At 41.6% G+C, this 23190-nt stretch overlaps 1 protein-coding gene across 1 annotated transcript; it reads left to right on the top strand.

Moving 5' to 3' along the window:
• Positions 1–177: 177 nt before the first annotated feature.
• CCDC174 (coiled-coil domain containing 174) lies at positions 178–23047 on the top strand. The gene is made up of 11 exons (XM_024756461.1): positions 178–269; positions 2986–3090; positions 4013–4113; positions 11175–11233; positions 13134–13308; positions 16708–16803; positions 17791–17933; positions 18675–18769; positions 19307–19439; positions 21168–21320; positions 22735–23047. The coding sequence occupies exons 1-11, from the start codon at positions 228–230 to the stop codon at positions 23031–23033; spliced, it is 1401 nt and encodes a 466-aa protein (XP_024612229.1). The 5' UTR covers positions 178–227; the 3' UTR covers positions 23034–23047.
• Positions 23048–23190: the final 143 nt, after the last annotated feature.

Consider the following 23190-nt stretch of genomic DNA (forward strand, 5'->3'; position numbering starts at 1 on the left):
CCTCTTCAAGATGGCCTTAGCAGTTAGCTTCACTCCTGGGCACGTTGATCTTCTCAAAATGGTGAAGGACGCAGTGCGCGCCACATCCTGACCTTCTCAAGATGGTGCCAGCGTCGTAGACAGGTTCGCTCTCATGAGGACACTTCCGGTTACGCCGGAAGTCTTATAAGAGGCCTGCGGGGACCTGGTGAGGCGTTCACTTTGGGCCGGGGCGCCTTAGTGCGACCATGGACCGGAAGAAAAAGCCTTTGGACGTCACAGCGTCCTCGGTGAGTACGGGTGTAGGTGATGCTGCGGGCTCCGCGTCTCCTCGCTTCTGCCGGACAGGAATCTCGACCTCGTTTGTTTCTTCACTCGGGGACCCAAACTTGGCTTCCCCTCAGACAGGACCCCCGGTACCTGGCTTTTCTCCCAGAAGAAGCCAGGGCCCACTTCTTTCTTACAGAACCCTGAACGTGACGTTTCCCCTCCGCCGTGCACCGGCACCAGGCTTGCCCCTCAGACGCGGACCAGAACCTGGTGTCTTTTCCGGGTTTGGAATGTCCCTGCCTCCCCTCCGCGACAACAGGCCAGGCCTCTTGCCAGCCTTGTCTTCGTTACCGTCGGAGGGGGAACGCAGCCTCTGCTAGCTGTGCAGATATGTCTCCCTTTAGTTCAGGGACGGGCATGGTTCCCCCAGAACATTAGTGTGATTTGTTCCCCGGGGTCCGAGATGCCCAGAGTGTCCACCAGGAACTAAACAGTTGTTAATACACCCGTAGGCCGCGCTGCCCGGGAGCTGTGAGGTCTAACAGAATGTAAACAGCATTGTTAAGTTAGTTGCTTCTAGGAAGGAAACCTGAGTACTTTTGTGCCAGCACTTTGTATGCACTACCTTATTGAATCTTCCTGACTGCTTTAGGAGGTAGGTGCTAGTAATATCCCCATTTTATAGGTTGATGCCATTGAGGCTCCGAAAATGAAGTGGCTTTCTCCAGCTTACATACTGAGTTCTTAGTGGTAGAACTGGGCTCACTCCATCTGTTTGACTCCAAAGCTGTTGTCTTTTCCGTTATATCAGAGCAAATTGCCTAACCTTTAGTTGAATCTTGGATTTACTGCAGAATGTTAGGAAGCAAGCGATATGAAGGAAAAGATGGAAGTAGCCCAATATTTGAGCTCCTTTCCCCCGTCTAATACTGAAAATTGGTACTAGTTATTATGTTTGAGGATTAGGAATCAAAAAGCTGTAAAATTAAAGTTATCCTTTCCTGACGGGTTAAAATTAGCAATACTCATAATGTGAATGCCATCTGGGAATTGACACTTTTCTGAGCATCTTCATTTTAAAGTTCAAAAGTTTAATAGGAAAATGTCTGGCTAGAAAATTAATGTAGTTAAGAAGGCTTAGAGGGACTTTCCTGGCAGTCCAGTGGTTAAGACTTCGCCTTCCAATGCAGGGGACGTGGGTTCGATCCCTGGTTGGGGAGCTAAGATCCCACATGCCTCTGGGCCAAAAGACCAAAAGACAAAATAGAAGTAATATTGTAACAAATTCAATAAAGACATTAAAAATGGTCCACATCAAAAAAAAAAAAAAAAAAGAAGGCTTAGAAGAACAGGCTTAAGTTTTTTTCCTTAAATGTACAAGTCTTTTTTTTTAGTGATACATGTAACTTTATTTATTTTTAATTTTTGGCTGCGTCAGGTCCTAGTTTCAGCATGTGGGATCTTTCGTTGTGGCGCGCGGGCTTCTCTGTAATTGTGGTGTGCGGGTTTTCTCTCTAGTTGTGGAGCGTGGGCTCTGTAGTCTGCAGCACGTGGGCTTAGTTGCCCCGTGGCCTGTGGGTATCTTAGTTCCCCGGCTAGGGATCGAACCCACGTCCCCTGCATCAGAAGGTGGATTCTTTACCACTGGACCACCAGGGAAGTCCCAAGGCTTAAATTTAAAATTTTTAAAAAAAATTTAGAGTATTAGGCCCTAGAATGAACCTGCCCTTAGCATTATTAAAAACCCTGCCAAGCCTATTTTTAAATTGCTTCCCTCCAAAATAGAAATCATTGAGCTCAGTCATTTTGATTTACCTTAAAAGTCAGTTTGTGATGCTGGGCTTTATAAGTATCTGCTTTATAAATGACCATGTGTATAAGCAGCTGTACTTGGATCCTTAAAAAGGAAACTGTCATTACATCCGTTTTTGGAGTAGATAGTGGTGACTGATCCAACTCCCCTGTACCCTTTGCTCTGGCCTTTCCTCTTCTTGAACCCTGTTGTTCAGCTAAACTTGCAGTTTCCAAAACATGCTGAAACAAAATTCACTCAGTCCATTTTCTTTCTAGCTGTTGAAATCTTGCCTCTCCTTTAAGCTTCATTTCAAAGCCATCTCTGATCACTCTGGCCAGAAGGAAATACTCCTTCATCTGAATTTTTTGCTACTTAATTCCACTCTTCACGGCATTTATTATTACAACTGACTGGTATTGTAAGTTACATTTCTTAGGAGATTGTAGGCTCTTTGAGGCAGCATTATGTCTAATTCATGTTGGTATCCTGCTCTTCAATGTTAAGTGCCAGACATATACTGGTGTTCAGATTGTTGCTGAACAAAGACGTTTTCCTATAGAAATAATAAATTGTTGTGATGTTTAAGTGAAATTACTACAAGAAAAAGCCAAGGACAGTGCCAGTCAGACAGAAGGTGCTTAATAATGTTAGTTGAATCTGAATCTAAAAGATGTGGATTTCATTTACCTTGCTTTATCACTCTCCCCTTGCCCAGAGGAAAGCCTTGAAGTGTTGAAAGTTAAATACATTTACAACAGAGCTGGAATGAAATATGACTTGGTTTTATTTTGTACTAGATTCTACATTTAAACTTTTAGTTTTATATCCAGTTTTGTCCATTTACAGGAGCTTGTAATCTTGTTTTGAGAATTATAAAAACGTAGAAATCCAGTCACTCATTAGAATTAATTGTTTTTGTTTGCTTATTGGTTTTATTTTAGTTGGTAGACCTTAAGGCTGAACTCTTCCGAAAACAAGAAGAATTCAAACAAGAAAAACTTCTAAAAGATGCTGGAGTTTTGGGGAAGCCAAAACCAACTACTAAGGTAAAAATAAGATCTAATTATCTCCATCAATTCCAAACACAGGGAAATTGCACTGTACTTAGGTCTTTTGAAAGTGTTCATGGTGTCTGCTACATAAAAATCCCTGTCTTGTATTTGAACATCTGCATGAAATGTTTTAAATATTAAGATAGAAATTAGTAAGATTTAAAAGCGCATTAAGGGCTTCCCTGGTGGCGCAGTGGTTGAGAGTCCGCCTGCCGATGCAGGGGACACGGGTTCGTGCCCCTGTCCGGGAAGATCCCATATGCCGCGGAGCGGCTGGGCCCGTGCACCATGGCCGCTGAGCCTGCGCGTCTAGAGCCTGTGCTCTGCAACGGGAGGGGCCACAACAGTGAGAGGCCCCCCGTACCGCAAAAAAAAAAAAAAAGCGCATTGTAATGATCTAATTCCTTAGCACTTCTTTTGGAATAGTACATGCTGTTAGAATGTGTTTATTTACATTCCCATGGAAGATTATCTAGTTTTACAGGTGTTATGAATCCAAACAGAGATAAACAATTAGATACTATAGAAATATAGCAGAAATATAGCTGGGTCTTTAAGAGTTGTGAATGTTTTTACAATTTTATAGCTAATGGTATCTGTTACTTGTGTTACTAAATCTCTGTTATATATGTTTTCATTAGTCTTGAATTAGGTTGTAATCATTCAGGAGATAAAAGAGAAGTAACTGCAATTGTATAAAGAAATTTTTTTTTATGTAATTAGGGCTTTTTTTTTCAGCTCCAGCTTTGCTATGTACAGTGTATTTACAGGACATAGGTTGGCTGTCAGAAGTGTGGTTATTTCCACTGATTCATAAGATGTAATTATCTTTTTTTTCCTTCTGATGTACAAGACAAGTAGAGAGTTTTTGCGATCATTTGGTGATTCTGTCTTGTCTTTTTAAATTATTCTCCAGAAACCAAGTATCTGGAGCAGACAAAACACAGGAGTTTCGAATCGAGCTGAGAAGGATGCTGAACAGAAGATTGAGGAACAGAAGACTTTGGACAAAGCGAGGTAAAGTTTCGCTCTGATAAATGTAGCTGCTGTTGTGGCTACCCAGGCAAAGGAATGAAAGTTCAACTTTTACTCTTTTTGATTTACAATTTTAATTTTTATCATCTTTATAGCCAAATACTCTTATTACTCTGAAAATAATATAATTTGCAGACATATTTATAGTCTTATAAGAAGACAAGAGAAAGCCTCAGTTTAAAAGATGAAACAGTCCCACTTTGAGCCCCTGTTAGGCGCTGAGGTTATCAACAAGTGTTTAAGAAGTGTCCCCATGGTGGTGTGGTTTGGGGCTACTAGGTGGCATGCTATTAGCATTTAGAAAGTGAATTTCCCCCTCAACTTTTTAATATGAAAAACTTCAAACCGACAGAATATTTGAAAGAAGAGTGTGATGAATATTCTAATACTTTTCACCTAGGTTCACCAATTAACATCTTTTAAAATTTACTTTCTTCTTCCCCCTCCCTCTCTCCAGTGTGTGTAGAGAAACTTCGTTAAACATCATGATACTTTACCTCTAAATATTTCAGCGTATATCTTTTAAGAATAAGGACGTTATCTTGCATAATCACAATACTGCTGTCATACCCAAGAAATTGGACACTGATAAAATAGTACTATCATATGGTCCATATTCAGATTTCACCATTTATCCTAAATAAAGGTTATGTCCTTTATTGTTTTTTAAAACACTTAATCCAAGAGTCAATCAAAGAGTACACATTGCATTTAATTTTCATATCTCTTTAGTCTCTTTTAATCTAAAACAGTTCCCTTGCCTTTTTGTTGTCTATTATGCCGTTAATGTTTTTTAAAGAGTCCAGCCCAGTTGTTCTACAGTGTCCCACAATCTGATTAGAGTCACACTAACTGTTGTTGGTAAGAATACTATTGAATATATAGGTAATGATATGTCCTCCCATTGAATCACATCGGGAGGTTCATGATGTCAGTTTAAGTCATTATTGGTGATGATAACTTTGATCACTCAGTTAAGATAGGTCTGCTAGATTTTTCCACTGTGAAGATGCTCTTCCGCATTTGTAATTAATAATAATCTAAGGAGGGAAACTGGGACTGTGAATATCCTGTTGCCAGTATGTTTTCATGTGACGGTTTTGTCATCACTGATGGGTCAATCATTACAGTGATGATTTCAAAGTTAGGATTTTTCTAATTCTATCAGTCCATGTTTATTATTTTTTCATTCTGTTTATTAGCTGGCGTTCTTCTGTAAAGAAGAGCTCTTCCCTTATTTGCAGTATCACCCTGGACTCAGAATCCCAAGTTTTAATGTCTGTAATGACTGCCACATGTGCTTTTGGATCTATTGCATAATGAAAGTTGAAACAGTGGTTGCTAAGGCTCCTCAGCTCTTTTGGGTCTGAGAATAAAGGGCAGAATATTAGCCCATTTGGGGGATTGTTTTTCTTAATGTTTGGCCTATCCTCAACAGACATGAGACTTGACTTAAAGATATGTTCATTTTTGAGACATTTTCCTCACTCCTGGACATTATTCTTAGAATTTTAATTTTGTTGAAAGATGCTATATCTTTTTAATGCTTTATATATGTATTTTATTAAGATATAATTGAAGTATAATGTTATATTAGTTTCAGGTGTACAACATAATAACTTGATATTTGTATATATTGTGAAATGATCACCACAATACATCTAGTTAACATCTATCACCACACAGTTTTTTTTGTCTTGTGATGAGAAACTTTTGAGATCCACTCTTTTAACAGACTTCAACTATGCAATACAGTCATTATACTGTATGTTACATCCCCATGACTTACTTATTTTGTAACTGGAAGTTTGTACATTTTGACCCCCTTCACCCATTTCACCCATTTCCTCCTCACCCTCTGCCACCTCTGGCAACCACCATTCTGTTGTCTGTATCTATGAACTTGTTAGTTTTTTTGTTTAGGGTTTTTTTGTTAGTTTGTTTGGGTTTTTGTTTTTTTAATTTCACATGTAAATGAAATCATACAGTATTTGTCTTCTTTGTCTGACTTATGTCACTTAGCATAATGCCCTCAAGGTCCATCCATAGCATTGCAAATAGCAAGATTTCATGGCTTTTTATGGCTGAATAGTATTCCATTGTGTATGTATGTCACCTTTTCTTTATCCATTCATACATCAATGGACACTTAGATTGTATCCTTATCTTGGCTATTGTAAGTAATGCTGTAATGAACATTGGGGTGCATGTATCTTTTGAATTAGTGTTTTCATTTACTTCAGATAAATACCCAGAGGTGGAATTGCTGGATCATATGGTAGTTCTTTTTTTTTTTTGGCCACGCTGTGTGGCATGTGGGATCTTAGTTCCCCAGCCAGAGATGGAACCCCTTCCCTCTGCATTGGAAGTGCAGAGTCTTAATCACTGAACTGACAGGGAAGTCCCCATATGGTAGTTCTATTTTTATTTTGTGAGGAATCTCCATACTCTTTTTCCATAGTGGCTATACCAGTTTACATTCCCACCAACAGTGTGTGAAAGTTTCCTTTTCTACACATCCTCACCAACCAACACTTGTTATTTCTTGCCTTTTTGATAGTAGCTGTTCTAACAGGTATGAGGTGATATCTCATTGTGGTTTTGATTTGCGTTTCCCTCATGATTAGTGATGCTGAGCAGCTTTTCATGTAGCTGTTGGCCATCTGTATGTCTTTGAAAAAATACTCAGGTCCATTTTTTAAATTGGATTGTTGTTTTGCTGTTGAGATGTAAGTTCTCTGTTTATTTTGGCTATTAAGCCTTTGTCAGATAAATGATTTGTAAACATTTCCTCCCATCCAATAGGTTGCCTTTTCATTTTGTTGATGATTTCCTTTGTTCTGCAGAAGCTTTTTAGTTTGATACAGTCCCTCTTCTTTATTTTTGCTTTTGTTGCCTTTGCTTTTCATGTCAAATCCAAAAAAGGTCAGTGCCACAGCAGATGTCAGGGAACTTGTGGCCTGTGTTTTCTTCTAGGATTTTTATGGTTTCAGGTCTTACATTCAAGTTTTTATTCCATTTTGAGTTAGTTTTTGTGTACAATAATGGTCTAGTTTCATTCTTTTGCCTGTGGCTGTCCAGTTTTCCCAGCACCATTTATTGAAGAGACTGTCCTTTTCCCATTGCATATTCTTGGCTCGTTTGTTATAAATTAAATGACCATGTGTGGGGGTTTATTTCTGGGCTCTCTTTCCATTCCATTGATCTATGTGGCTGTTTTAATGCCAGTACCATACTGTTTTGATTACTATGGCTTTGTAATATAGTTTGTAATCAGGGAGCATGATGCCTCCAGCTTTGTTCTTCTTTTCCAGAATTGCTTTGGCTCTTTGGGGATCTTTTGTGGTTCCATACAAATTTTAGGGTTGTTCATTCTATTTCTGCGAAAAATGCCATTGGAGTTTTAACAGGGATTGCTTTGATTTTGTAGATTGCTTTGGGTAGTATGGACATTTTAACAGTATACTTCTAATCTGTAAATACCTTTCCACTTATGTGCATCATCTTTGGTTTCTTCAGTGCTGTGTAGTTTTCAGTGTATAGGTCTTTCATCTCCTTTGTTAAATTTATTCCAAAGTATTTTATGATTTTTTTTTTTTTTGGCTGTGCCACATGGCATGTGGGATCTCAGTTCCCCAGCCAGGGATCGAACCTGCGCCCCCTGCGGTGGAAGCATGGAGTCTTAACCACTGGACAGCCAGGGAAGTCTCTTCTGTTCTTTTTGATGCAATTGTAAATGGGATTGTTTTCTTATTTTCTCTTTCTGATAGATCATTATTAGTGTATAGAAACGCAACAGAGTTTTGTGTATTGATTTTGTATCCTGCAACTTCACTGAGTTCATTTATTAGTGCTAACAGTTTTTTGGTGGAGTCTTTGGGATTTTCTTTTTTTTTAATTTACTTTTGGCTGCATTGGGTCTTCATTGCTGCATGCAGGCTTTTCTGTAGTTGCAGTGAGCAGGGGCTACTCTTTGTTGCGGTGGGCGGGCGTCTCATTGCAGTGGTGTTGCGGAGCATGGACTCCAGGCACGCAGGCTCAGTAGTTGTGGCGCCCAGGCTTAGTTGCTCCATGGCATGTGGGATCTTCCTGGACCAGGGCTCAAACCCGTGTCTCCTGCATTGGCAGGTGGATTCTTAACCATTGTGCCACCAGGGAAGCCCAGGATTTTCTATATATAATGTTATGTCATCTGCAAATAGTGATAGTTTTATTTCTTCCTTTTTGATTTGGACGCCTTTTTTTTTTTTTCTTGCCTAATTGTTCTGGCTAGAACTTCCAATACTACACTGAATAACAATGTTAAGGGTAGGCATCCTTGTCTTGTTTCTGACCTTAGAGTAAAGGCTTCCACCTTTTCACCATTGAGTATTAACTATGGGCATGATCTTTTTTAGTTTCCTCTGTATAACAGAGTATTCCTTGGTACTTTGCTGTGATTTTTCTATCCAGTAACTTTTTACATAATACGTTCATTGTGCTCGTGGGGAATCAAGTCTCCCCATGATCTGCAGGACTTCTGCATCTCTCCAGAGCTTACAACAGGCCGAGGTAGGTCCATGAGGATGTAAGGCCTCAGGCAAGTTACTTTTCCATTGAGACGCTTTCCTTGTCTGTGATGTGTGGTGGTTAATAGTTAACTCATGAAGCCCTTTAAGAGATTAAAGGAGTTACATAGTGTCTGGCACATAGTGGGTTCCAGGTAAGTGTCCCATACCCTTGCCCTCTGAGTTCCATCTTCACTACTTGACTGAAGAAATGTTCTTTACAGTCACCAATGACTTCCTCATATACTAAATCCAGTGGCCATTTCCCTGACATCTTCCTTGATCTCCATTACTTTTTAATTAATTAATTAGTGTATATTTTTTGGCTGCATTGGGTCTTCGTTGCTACACACGGGCTTTCTCTAGTTGTGGTGAACGGGGGCTGCTCTTCGTTGTGGTGCGCGAGCTTCTCATTGCGGTGGTTCTCTTGTTGCAGAGCACGGGCTCTAGGTGCGCAGGCTTTAGTAGTTATGGCGTGCGGGCTTGGTAGTTGTGGCTCGCGGGCTCTAGAGCGCAGGCTCAGTAGCTGTGGCGCACAGGCTTAGTTACTCCACAGCATGTGGGATCTTCCTGGACCAGGGCTCGAACCCGTGTCCCCTACATTGGCAGGCGGATTCTTAACCACTGTGCCACCAGGGAAGTCCCTCCATTATTCATCTGAAGACTCTTCCTGCCATCTTAAAATCTTCTTTCTGTTACACTGCATCCAAACTTCTTATCCTTTCCCTTGCACTCTTGTCCCCACCTGTCTCTGTTGTGTTTATTTTGTACCAGTCTCCCCTTTGTTCAGCACCCTCTACCACACTGATGTCTCCTTGAACATGTCAAGTTCATTCCCTCTTCATCTTTCCTCTGCCTGACTTGCTTTCTCCCTGAAGATTCCTTCCATGGTTGACTTCTTGGTGTGCAAGCCTTAGGCCAAACATCCTCTTCAGAGAGGTTTCCCCTGACTACCCTATCTTAGTGTCCTGCCCATTTTCTCTGTCCAGACAGTGTATTTTGTTTTCTAAATTTTTTGAAGTTTTATTTTTACTAAGATGATGAGATTCTGTAACAAGACTGCTTGTTACATTAAGTTCCATCTGAAAAAGAGCAACTTAACCTCTTAGAAGTTGATATGACTAAGCTGGTCCACAGAGCACTCCATCAATGCATGACAAATGGCTTCTATTGGGAAAACCTGCTTTTATTTCCTTCCCTTCTTCTCACTGTCTGAAATCCTCTTTTTCATTGATTTATTTATTGTCTTTCTCCCTTTCTAGAGTGTGACCCCCATGAGAGCTGGAACTTTGTCTTATGCACCTAAAACAGTGCTTGGCACTTATGTAGTCAGTGCTTGCGAATGAATGTGTAAAATGAAAGAAGAATCTTTCTGACATAGATGTGAAGAGGCTGTAACTGGTGGCATGCTTTACGTGTATTATCTAATTGATCCTCATTACAACCCTAAGAGGCAGTGCTATCTTTCCTATTGTGATGTGGGAATTGAGGTGTATGAGAGGTTAAGTCACTTATTCCAGAGCACACAGCAGTGTGACCAAGGAACTTCATTGCCTTGGGACACCATTATTTTTATTATTATTAATACTATTTTGGCTGCGCTGCATGGTATGTGGGATTTTAGTTTCCCAACCAGGGATCGAACCCATGCCCCCTGTAGTGGAATCACAGAGCCCTAACCACTGAACCGCTAGGGAATTCCCTTGGGACACCATTAGAAATGAAATTTTCTATTACGATTAAATGTGATCCTTCACAAGCAAAAACTCAGATGACTTGTTTGGGGCTCTTTACCATTATAGGTATTTCTAGAATAAAAGAATTGTCAGCTGTCTTACCCACGAAAGAATAAATGTCTCTAGAATTAACATGAGCAGGGAGACTGCTGTATTGAAATACCAGGGTTGATGTTTGTTTTTTATTAGCTATTTGTCATGAATACATTATTCATGTTCTGTATAAAATAGACACGATCATATTTTTAACAGACTTCCAAGAAGTTGGTCTCTACCTCCCTTAGGCCTGATGAGCCAAGGGAGACCAGGGACCCTTGTATAAGACAAGGAATTTGTAAAACAAATGGAATTTGTTGATCCATTTGGAAGGTTGCAAATAGAAAATGTTTTTGTTTAGACATCTCTGTTTTTTTGGTATTTAAGTTACATTTGGCATTTAAATTAAATTGGAATCTTCATTCATTCATGTATTCACTCATCAAATACTTACTGAGCATCTGCTATGCACCAGATACTGTTTTAGGCCCTGGGATACAGTCATGAATGAGAGAAACATGGGCTAGGCTTTCACGGAGCTTGCGTTTAGTTGGCAGAGCAGACCTGGCTGGGCCTGAGGGTCCCCTCAGGGCGGGGTTTCAGCTGTAGTCAGGCTGGGTCCCTTGGGCAGGTTGCAGCAGTAAGGCTGGGGATGGGGCAGACTTACCAGGAGTTGCAGTGATAAGACCATTTCTAATACTTGCTTTTTTTTTTTTACTACTAGGGAGAAATTGGAAGAAAAAGCCAAATTATATGAAAAAATGACTAAAGGAGCCTTTATAGGTAAATATGATTATTTATGTATCTTTGTTTTCTGTAATTCATACACCTCTGTGGTATTTTATTATTTGTTAAAATAATTGTAAGAATAGCGAGAAATTTAAAGAATAAAATTGATTACTTTCCGTGCCAGCACAGAGACAAGAAAATCAGCAGTAGTTTTTCAGCTGCCCCGTGGGTGCTGGGCTCCATGATAGGTGCTATGAAGGGACAAGCTAGTACGGTATAAGCCAGATTCTCAGCCTCTGCCCTCAAGGGTGGGTATCATCAGTGGAGGAAAATGGCACAGAACAAAGCAAATTTAGGAAGCAAGGTCTAAATAGGCCACAATTACAGTTATTGCTATGTTAAAAAAAAACCTGGGAGGAATTATGGTTATATCAGGGTACTGGAGTTATGGTTCCTTTTCCCCTGTTTTTCTCTATTTTTAGTTTCTTTCTGTGATGTGCTTATAGTTGCTTTTAAGATAATAATAAAAAGATCCCCCTTTCCTCATACCTGCCCCAGAAAAATAAAACCCAACCTACAGTTCAACAGCAGTAGAAGAGATTTTACAATGCAGTGCATATCTTATTGCCTTTAAAAGGCATGTGTGGAAGTCTCTAGGGAGAAGGTGCCTCTGATGGGGGTCTTGAAGGCGTTGGAAAACTGGAGAAAGGGATTCTGCAGGGGGAGAATGGAGAGAGCAGATCGGAGGGAGGAGAGGGCCAGAGCTTGCAGGGCCGACTAGCAGGGCTGGGTCAGAGGGGCAGGGAAAGGGGGTAGTGGGGCAGCAGGAGGGCAGCGGGGCGGGACCCTGGTCATGGGCGGCCCAGACAGCAGAGGCCTGTTCCCTGTGTGGTGGGGAGCCCAGCCTGGGCAGGTTGGGTGCGCGCAAAGCTGAGGGCCCTGGGAGAGGTTTTGCCTTCCTCCTAAAGAAGCAGCAGGGTATCAATCAGCAGGAGGCCTCACTGTTACATGGTCTTACACCTCAGTTCTGGGAACGTGTATCTCTTTCCCATTTGAGTTACATGTTTTTGTGGCTTAAAAAAAAAAAGTCTTTTTTCGTTTGATTCAAACTTTACTTATATTGTTAATATAGAAATCAAGTCCAAAGGAGTGTGTAGACGTGGAGATTTGGTTTTGTCCCTATCGGCAGGCCCACCTCCTGATAGGCATATTGGACCAGCATGTTCGGGCTAGTCAAGTTTTGGAGCCTCAGCTCTTCTCCACTGTACAGTGAGGGTAACGCCAGCCCCTGGTAGTAGGAAACCTACTATCTGTTCCTTAGAGCTTAAATCTAGCAGAGTGAAACTTCATGAAACATTGTGAATACACCCACTATACTGTGTTAAATTAAAATCATGCATTGCTGTTTAACTTTCAGTGTATGTTTTAGCTCAAGTAGATCATGAAGCCTGCAGCCAGATGGCACTTTACACATCTCTGTATGCCCTGCAGATCCTGGCACCGTGCCTTACCTGAAAGTAGTGTTCTTTGGATTGAAAAGAATTCAGATGACTTCTTTTACCTGTGTTATGACCCTTCAAACATTTGCCATACTGTAGCAGTATAATTAGGGTTATGGGATATGGCCCACATGTAATTGGCTATATGAGTCTCTTGAAATCAAGTGGTTTTTTTATCTTAAAGCCTTTTGTTATTGACAAGGCAGCGGAAAGCATTAGGCTTTTAAAGATTTTTTTATGTGGTATATGTGTCCAGTGGTCTATTTACAGCTTCCCTGTCAGTCTCGAGGTGGCTCTGTGTCTTTGTGAGCATTTAGGGGGTGGTTGGAGACATCAACTACTGAATTGTCGGGTAATATAGCCGCCTAGTGTTGAATGTGACTGCTTCATGTCAATTCCACATGTGGTCTTCTTCTTTGATGTCAAGAATCTGAAAATTGTTTTTTATGTCCTAGATGAAGAAGTGGAGGATATGTACCTTGTGGATTTCACACAGAAGCTCATAGACAAACGCAAAGAAATGGAAGAGCTTGGTGCCAATAGAGATTATAGAAAGACAGAAAGAGATGATGATGAAGAAACCGTTTCTGAAAAAGATATCCCTCCTCCCCAGGATCCCAGTGAAGAATGGTTGGTGATATTATGCCATTTGGTCATGTTAACATTGTCAAACTTGCATTTAGTTTTTGAGAGTTATGTTGTTTGGTTGATATCAAGCCATTTCTCTCTATCCTTAAATATTTATTTATTTACTATTTATTTATTTTCGCTGTGCTGGGTCTTAGTTGTGGCATGTGGGCTCTTTGTTGAGGCATGCAGGCTCTTTAGTTGTGGCGTGCAGACTTCTTAGTTGCAGCATGTGAACTCTTAGTTGTGGCATGCATGAGGGATTTAGTTCCCTGACCAGGGATTGAACATGGGCCCCCTGCATTGGGAGTGCTGAGTCTTACCCAGTGGACCACCAGGGAAGTCCCAGTCTCTCTCTCTTTTTTTCTTTTTTTGGCTGTATTGGGTCTTCATTGCTGTGCGTGGGCTTTCTCTAGTTGCAGTGAGCAGGGGCTGCTCTTCGTTGCGGTGCGCGGGCTCTAGGCCTGCAGGCTTAGTAGTTGCGGCTCGCGGGCTCTAGAGCACAGGCTCAGTAGCTGTGGCACACGGGCTTATTTGCTCCGTGGCATGTGGGATCTTCCCGGACCACGGCTCAAACCTATGCCCCCTGCATTGGCAGGTGGGTTCTTAACCATTGTGCCACCAAGGGAGTCCCTTTCTCTCTGTTCTTAATCAGTTTTCTTTCTTTAGAGACTCCAGTTTAAATAGGATTGGATTTATAGGTATAGAAGGAGTAGCTCCAATAAGGAAATAATTACAAATAGACTGAACTCCTGCCATGTGCCAGGCACTGTGCCAGGTACGGAGGCATTGATAGGCCTGTTTCATTGATGTGAAAAAGTTGTTTAGGCAGAAGAATGTTCCTTTGTTACCCATGCTACCTTACCAATGTCCTTATTCGGGCATCATGGAGAGTCATCACGTAGATAGTGTTATCTCTATTTCCAGTGAAAAGAGGCTGGCAGAGCTGATCCAGTGAGCCTTACTCTGGCTGTGACATTTTCTGGCAGTGTGGTCTAGGCGTCATGACCTGGATCTGGACAGCAGTAGCTCTGCCTTTCACTTGTGATATGGTTGTGATCAAGTTCCTACCCTCTCTAAGCTTCAGTTTCCTCATCTGTAGAACAGGGATGGTGATGCCTAGTAGGTGAATGATGGGGAAACTAAACTAGTCTTTTCTTTACAAAGAGACCAGAATGAAAATTCCATTATGATTTTTTGTACCTAAGACATTGTTTAGAAACTTGTTCAAAAGGGCTTGAAATTGCATGGAGATGCACTGATGCTGTGTCCTGGGAGCCACCCTGCCTGTTCCCCTCCTGCTGGTGCAGAGCCCACCCCTCCCCCACTTCAAGGCTCAAATGTCCTCTTTATGGGGGCGTTTGTTAGGAACGGCTTAGGATTGTTGGCAGCACTCGTTGACCTCTTGTCAGACATTGCCCCTGTGGGCAGGAGTCATTTATGAGTGAGGAGAGCAGTCTTCACTGCTTGGGAACACAGAGAACGTGCACCTTCATGCTGTGGAGGGGTCTTCTTACCTACCTTCTAAAACACTTACATTTGGGGTGGGCTAAGTGGCCACACACTTGCTATAGCAACCAGAAGAGGAGCCTGTATGATGCCATCCCTTCTGTCATGCTTCTCTTCATCATTTCTAGTCTAAGTGGTTTCTCCCTCATCTCAACTCTGGTAGCACTTAAACATACTTTCTGCTCCTTTGGGTCTTACCTTTTATTTATATTGACACATAACTGGCCTCATTACCAGAAGAAGATTGAGGCAAACTTCTGGTACTTTTTACACCCTGCCTGCTCCTGTTAGGAGTGTTTCATGAGCGTGTGCCCTAACTTCCCCCTAGAGCCCTGTGAAGAGGGTATGACTCCGAACCCTCCTGTGTCCCCCCTTGTACCTCGAGTAATTGTTTCTCTGAGAGCTTGCTCAGTGATTGCTGATTACATGGGGCAGTTGCTGGCTGCTGTTCTGCCACTTCTTTTTGATGGGATCTGAATGTTTTGGAGGCCTTCTCCAGAGACAGAATGGCCTGTGATTGCTTTTCATAGGAGAAATCTCATCTCCTTTGAAAGGTTTAATGTCTTTTTTTTCCCCCCTCATATTAATGCCTGTATGATTACAATCAATTTGTTACTGATTTGAAGAGTTTGGAGGGCAATTGAAGGTGTCACATGCCACCATATGGTGAAGGAAGATGCACTGCAAGCAGTTCTGACACTTTTTTTGTTTTTAAATTAGGTTCCAGAATTGTAACTGCTTGTAAAATCCTTTAAGTAGTTAAGTTCCAGGTGGTGGAAAATCTTTCCACAAAAATACTGTAAATAACTACTCAGACCATCTGGCTCAATGTTTTTTGTTCTCCATTCATAGAAGAAGAAAAAAGGAAAAGAAGAAAAGGGAGAAAGAACCTGCTCTCTGCTGTTGGAGGTTTTATTTCTGTGGTCATCAGCTTTAGGACTATAGTTCTGGATTCCCAAACATTCAGTTTTTAAATCATAGGCTGACAGTTGGAATCGGCAGGTGTGAGACAAAAGAAAAGGCTAACAAAAGCAAAGCCACATGCGTGGAAATCTGACCTTGAGTTGGTCCAGCAGCAGTGCTGGCCCTTCTGTGCTTTCTTCAGCCTCCTGCCAAAGGCTGTGAGGGAGTCCTTGCCCATAATTTAAAAAATTAAAAATGTTTTGCATCATAATGCAAATGAAATGTTACTCATGAAAACCTGCCCTTTTCCTGTATGGGGGAGTCTCAGTATTTCACTGGCCATGCTGGCTGCCTGGCTCCCCTGCCTCATACCTGGACAAAGGTATTTGGGGCCAGGATGAGGAAAGAGGAACAGGGGTGAAAGATAACAGACTGGCGCACTGCTGAGGTGCTTCTTTGGTATAAAATGTGTGTTGCTTGGCTTCCTCCTAGTCAAAAAGAGTCTCTCAAAATACTTATATTAAGAAAGTTCTAATTCATTGGGAAGAACTGTACCAATTTGAAGAAATACAGGAAAGAATAAAAAGTCAAATTTGGGAAGACTGTAAGGAAGTGAGCAAGTTGAGAATATGGTACGGAGCAAAGTTATTATGATGCTGATAAAATATTTGGAATTGTTTAAACCAAATTAAAGTAAGTTCTGAGATGCTGCAGCAGGGGTCTTTGTGGCGTATTTGTCTTGAGGTCAGAGATGTACATGATCATTTTCTACAGTTTCTAAAACTAAGATTTAATAAAGGGCTCAATGAACTTACTGTGTGTCAACTTTTAACTTTGAAAAACATGTTCTTACCAATGGTAGTGGTCTCTCAGGTTGAGGGTTTTTCTTGGTGATGGGGGCTAAATTAACTTTTTACTGTGCACCAACTTCCTAACTTACGGAACCATATGTCATGTACAATTTTCCACATCTTTTCACTTTTATTTCAGGGTGGATTATGTGGATTCTTTAGGGCGATCCCGGCGCTGTATGAGAAAGGATTTGCCACATCTGCTGGAAATGGATAAAAATCTTCAGGGGAGGCTGTAAGTGTGGGACATGCAAAGCTTTGCCCATGACATGCAGACATGGGGATTGTTTTGTGCGCAAGGCTGTTTTTAGTTTATTTTCTTTGGTGCTCTGCTGTAAGAGTATTTTTTTAATGTATAAGAATATTAGTGGAAGCACTTTTTTGGGGTTAGCATACACATACACACATAGTCCACACTCAGGGAACAACCTGAGTGGTTGATCATCCAGATTGTGTAGCTACTAAAAGGGATGAGTTAGAGCCTATCTCTTTACTTGGAAGGATGTCTGCCTACAGAGTAACAAATAGAGAATGAGCCCAGACCAAGCCAACAAACAAACCACTGTGGAGAAAGTGTTTAAGAATATACTCTTGGTTATCCCACAGCAGGTGGGGGCAGGGAGGTAGTTAGCTTAACTTTTTGTTTATACACCTTCGCATTTTGAAGTAAGGGCTTTATGGCTAGAATTTTTTCTGTGGTGCCTAAGACACACCCAAGAGGTAACTTGCTAAAACATCCCAGGGAATAAAATTCTAACCAAGGGCAGCTGTTGTGTGGAAAGTGTTGGGAGAAGCTCCACCTTGTCCACATCATCCAGGTTCAGGTAGGCCTGGGCTTGGCACAGGGAAGAAAGTGCAGAAGCCCTGAGCCACCTGACAGGACATGAGGTCCTGCATGGGAGACCGTCCACAGGAGGCCCATAGTTCCTCCTCTCTGCCTCTCCTGCCCCCTCCATTCAGCCCAAGACCAGGGTGGGAAGGAAAGTAATTTGTCTGAGTGGTGAGGCAAGATTTCATTATGCTAATGTAACATGTTGCTTGCTTTGATTAAAGAAAGGTGAAAATAGTTTTTGCAGGTTCCCAGTGGTATTGTGGGTCAGAAGCCTCTGTAAGGAACTGTCTTCTTCATAACTAGAGTTACTCATCCATGATCACACTCCTGAACCGAAGCATTGCTGTGTCACAACTCTTATCTAAGATGGTTTTTGCTCGATTTTCCTAGTTTCGTTAGTCCTGCAAATGAAAAAACCTTACTATCTGAAGATATGAGAAAAGAACTCCAGCGCCAGCAATGGGAGGAAGAAGAGAGGGAGTCCCTGAGAAGACCAATGGGGCCTGTACATTACGAAGACATTCGTGAAAATGGTATAGTCATCTGGCAGCTTTTTTTTTTTTTTAATTTATTTATTTTTGGCTGCATTGGGTCTTTGTTGCTGTGCACGGGCTTTCTCTAGTTGCGGTGAGCGGGCGCCACTCTTCGGTGGGGTGCACGGGCTTCTCATTGTGGTGGCTTCTCTTGTTGCAGAGCACGGGCTCTAGGCGTATGGGCTCAGTAGTTGTGGTACACGGGCTTAGTTGCTCCGCGGCATGTGGGATCTTCCCAGACCAGGACTCGAACCTGTGTTCCCTTCATTGGCAGGCGGATTCTTAGCACTGCGCCACCAGGGAAGCCCCCATCTGGCAGCTTTTTTAAATCATTTTTTTATCTTGAACAAATGACAAGCATAAAAGGAAGTATTCGTGAAGCAGCAGCTCTTATGTGGAAATAAAAGATTCTGCTTTCGTAATTGAAAATACCCCTTTTTTCACTTCATAGCCTAAAAATATTCATGTTGGGAGTATCTTCCTAACAGGGGATCTGTTAATCCGAGTTTGCTCCCCAAGAGAAGTGGAGACAGCCTATGACTAAAACGTTAATGAATATTTGTCACTTGGCAAACAGGATGGAAACAACTTCTAACTTTTGTTTTAGCTGCTTCTTAGAAAAAACAAAACAAAATGTGTGAGACATCATTGTGTTACTTTTTGCTTTGGTAGGAATTTGGTCTGAATTTAATTCACTGATCAAGGAAATGTAACCTTTTGGATAATTTTGACTTATTTCAGAGGCCCGGCAACTTGGTGTTGGATACTTTGCCTTTGCCCGAGATAAAGAGTTGAGAAACAAGCAGATGAAAACTTTAGAAATGCTGCGTGAGCAGGTACAAATTAAACTCAATTGATGTTAAGGATTTGAGCGGTTAGGTTTCTTGTTGTACCGTACTGCAAAAAAATCTAGTAAATTAATTAGAAATTTACATTGCTATTCAGAATGCAATTATCGGTTTCATAAAGGTAATTGCGATATTATTTTGGTGTTTCAGACTTTAAGATTATAGTTGTTCAAAAGTAACTTGTATAACTTTGATGTTTTATACTTGGTTTCAAATATGGCACTTTTGGAGCGGCCTGGGTGAGAAAATAGAAAGTTATTAGAGGGTGGTTAAGGAGTAGGACAGAATTTTCTTGAATGGTAAGCCTTCCAGGATACTCTGAACTCTTACTAAACTTCAGAAGACATCAGAGGGCTTGTGTAAGAGGACTTAACAGGTCTTCATGTTGAAGATCTCAAGGATGGCTCCTTAGAGGTGGCATGAAAATCAATTAGTCTATTTTTAGAATAAAATTAATTATTTCATCCTTTTCAACAGAAATATTGTGAATACGCTAATCATTTTCTAATTTTCTGTTCTGTTCAGACAACAGACCAGAGAACAAAACGAGAAAATATAAAGGAAAAGAGAAAGGCTATGTTAGAAGCAAGACTTGCCAAACTCCGACAAAAAAAGATGAAAACATCTAAAGAGGATGGAGCAGAGGAAGAAGTTAGAGGTATATCTTGGCTCGTGTTTCTAAACCACAAAAGGAAAAATTTTAGTTCAGTTGATGTCTCAATAATAGGACTGGCAATGTGGAAATCAGCCATCTAGTTTTATTCTCTAAGCAAGCAGTGCACCTTGGAGATACTGCCAGGAACAGTTTTTATAACCAAAGTGGCGTGGAATTACACTCCAAAGAAAATTTTAGGCTGTAGACAAGGGTATTAGCAGTACATTGTGTTGTTTCATAGAACAGCATGGTTTAGTAACTGAGACTTAGGAGTAAAATACTTAAAAGGTATTTTAGGATAAAATTTAGTTGTGCACGTACATGTTTTAGACCTATTTTCATTTGCTATGGCTGCAGTTTTTGTTGATTATTATAAAGTAATGTATTTTAAAGAAGACATGCATTCAGAAAGTAATAAAATAAAGGATTTACAAATATGGGTATAGACAGCTTACCAAGGGACTGTTGAAATGCTGGGAGCACCGTTCAGTACTGTGGTCAGACTTGCTCACTGTGAGAGTTATGCTAGACTGGGATAAACTCCCAAACAGAGACACTGCAGAGACTGGCTCAAACCAGGTGGACGTCTGCTTCTCTAGTTTAACACCTCAGAGGTGGTGGGTGTCCAGGGCAGGTAGTAGCTCTGCCCTGTACGGTCACCTTTTCCCTGGCCTCTTCCTGTCTTAATGCTTCTGTCATTCCAGAGAGGGTTCCTCTCACCTGCACGGTCGCTAGCTCCCCAGCACCTGTTCATGATCCAGCCCTGGGGAAGAAGGGGCGGGGACCCAGCTTCTATTCTAGGAATGTGAGTCAGGATCACACACAACCTATGGATTTACATCCCAATGGCCAGAATCCACGGGCCATCCGCAGCTGCAGGGGAGGCTGGGAAATGGCCTCTCTGGCGAGGTGACACATATCCAGCTGAAGCTGGGGAGCACTGTAGTCCCAAAAGGAAGAAGGGGGTGTGGGTGTTAGGGGCACATAGAAGCTTCTCCAGCTCTCCCGGAAGCCTGTGCTAAGCCACGGGCCATTTTCTAATTCTGAAAGCACTTCAGTTTAGCTTTGGAAGGAGATCAGAACACTTGGGAATCGGAAAATGGTCCATTTAGTTTTGTATAAATGCCGTCTCCCTGTGACATGTTAAACTCTGTTTTGTTTCTCTGTTTTTGCTGTACTCCTGAACATCTGTCATTTCCACAAGATGTAAAGTGCCACCAGTGCTTTTTAAAAATCTATTTTCTTTTAAAATATGGCCAAAATAGAATAGCCTACAGCCTGTCCCCAGGCTCCAGCTCTTCATCACCCTCAGTCCCCTTGCTTAGTCGGAGACTCTTACTTTAGTTGAGTAATTGGGGGGTTTCTGGTCCTTCGATTGTTGGTCAGGGGAAGCAGGGTGGCATAGTGGCAAACAGAGACTTGGAAATCCATCCATCCTGGGTTTGAATCCTGGCCCTTGTCACTGTCCACCTGTGTAGCATTTCTGATCTTAATTTTCTTTATCTATAAAATGGGTATAAAGTGGGAATACCAGTCCTGACTTTATTAGGGTTATTACAGGGTTAAGTGAACTATTGTATACAAAATACTTAGCCCACTGCCTGGCACATGATAGATGCTCAATAAATACCGGTTATTGTTTGTACTCTCAGGATGAGCATGTTCTATTTAATTTTTAAAAGTAGTTTTAAGCTTTATTATAATGAAGTCTTATTCCATTGCCAAAAATAGATGGAGATGTTATTGGGCCATTGCCACCAGAACCAGAGGTCATGCCAGCTCCTCATACAGCTGTCCAGAGTAGCAAAGTCGAAGTCATCGTTCAGGAGAGGAAGGATACCCGGCCTGGGGTGCCACACATCCGGGAGTGGGACAGAGGAAAAGGTAAGGGGGTCAGTTCTCCTGAACAGAGTGTGATTCTGGTGAGTCTTACTGGTCCTTGGAAGCTTAAGGAATTCTCCACATCGTTGAACTTGTTTCTTCTCAATACCCAGGAGCATTAGACAGTGTGATTATAAAAGACCAGGGTCTACAAGGCATCATGCCTAAAGGATGAGTTTCTTTTTTTTTTTTTTTGAGAAGCACTTGGGGGAAGGTTTCTGAAATTCCCGCTGCCCCCATGTGGTCTTACAGCTTTGGGATGCTGTTTTTTTTGTTTTTTGTTTTTAATTTTTGGCTGCTTTGGGTCTTCATTGCTGCGCGGCTCTCTCAAGTTGCAGTGAGCGGGGGTACTCTTCATTGCAGTGTATGGGCTTCTCATTGAAGTGGCTTCTCTTGTTGTGGAGCATGGGCTCTAGGCATGCGGACTTCAGTAGTTGTGGTGCGTGGGCTCAGTAGTTGTGGCTCGCAGGATTTAGAGTGCAGGCTCAGTAGTTGTGGCGCATGGGCTTAGTTGCTTCGCGGCATGTGGGATCTTCCCGGACCAGGGCTCGAACCTGTGTCCCCTGCATTGGCAGGTGGATTCTTAACCACTGCGCCACCAGGGAAGCCCCTGGGATGCTGTTTTTCAGGAACCAGTTTTTAAAACCTTATGAAGATTTGGTACTTTAATGTATTCCGTGTTTTTAGCAGTCTCTTTTATGTTCAGTTGCAAACAGTCTGTGTCCCAGTGTATTAACTCGGATTCACATATGGTTCCATTGGGTTATGCAGAATTGTCTGTAAATTTTTTTCTGTAAATACACCACGGTCCCTACAGCAGCCTCTCTTTGGGAGAAGATTCTGGTTTATGTCTTTTTGAAAAAGATCATTTCAGTGGTACATTAGCATGAATTGTTGGAACTGATGAGATCCACGACTAAAGTAAAAGATATGCAGATGGATGAGTGCCTTTGGTTAGTGCTACTGTTAGAAATAGAGATGGAATACCAAGATAGATCTGGACAGGTGCCTTTTGTGTCTTCTAAAACTCAATAAAAGACAAAACTTGTGTTTTGCTATGAAGTACCTATAACATCATGTCAAGCAAATGATTTAAGTGCTTGATTTTTTATCTCTCACATGTAATTTTAGTACTTTTTTGGCATTGTCTCTAGAGCCTGCCAGCCTTCTTTCTCCACAGAACCTTCCTTGAACCTTTCTCCACATGGAAGTTCTCACTCCTTTTTCTTAGCCTGGTTCCTTATCCTTTGTAGGCATCGCATATACCTTGTATTATAGTTCTGTTATTAGTGTCCTTGTTCTCCAGAGAATTTAAGGTGGCTTTTAAGAAATATATACAATAATTAAAAAGTAATAACAATAAACATTCAATGATTCAATCATCAGTTCTAATAATACTCTTTCTTATTTTTACTAGACTTTTCCTTTGGGTATTGGTTGAAGAGGCAATCAGATCTCCGGGCTGAGAGAGACCCTGAGTTTGCCCCACCATCGAATTACTTTGTGGACCAAAAAAGAACTGGTTCTCTGAGTAGCCAGGCATGGAACAGACCTGCACCTGCACAGAGTGACCCGGGGCAGCACTCTGGCCAGAGCCCTGAGCCCAGCTCTTCACATACATCATCCACTCCAGCCCCCAGTGGCCCACCACAAGCCCAGGCGGTCACTTTTGAAACTCTGGATGATATGATTTCATACTACAAACAAGTGACATGAACTTAAAAACACTATAACTTGGGTCTGTACTGTTGATGGTGCCTTCCTCTCCCAGAGCAGAGAAAATAACAACTTTAGGGACTGAACTGTAACTTTCTCTTTCTGTCTTTTCCCTGAAGATCCAGACTTCAGGCTGTATTTGTCAGCAAGGAAGAAA

This window comes from Neophocaena asiaeorientalis, unplaced genomic scaffold, assembly GCF_003031525.2.
Source record: "Neophocaena asiaeorientalis asiaeorientalis breed wild unplaced genomic scaffold, Neophocaena_asiaeorientalis_V1.1 scaffold392, whole genome shotgun sequence".
NCBI classification, from domain to species: domain Eukaryota; kingdom Metazoa; phylum Chordata; class Mammalia; order Artiodactyla; family Phocoenidae; genus Neophocaena; species Neophocaena asiaeorientalis.

Excerpts from the sequence above, each read along its gene's own strand:
- CCDC174 (XM_024756461.1), top strand. The coding sequence starts at position 228 with ATGGACCGGAAGAAAAAGCCTTTGGACGTCACAGCGTCCTCG. Across the intron at positions 11,234-13,133 it reads GACTAAAGGAGCCTTTATAG|ATGAAGAAGTGGAGGATATG; the intron begins GTAAATATGATT and ends TTTATGTCCTAG. Across the intron at positions 16,804-17,790 it reads AAAAATCTTCAGGGGAGGCT|TTTCGTTAGTCCTGCAAATG; the intron begins GTAAGTGTGGGA and ends CGATTTTCCTAG.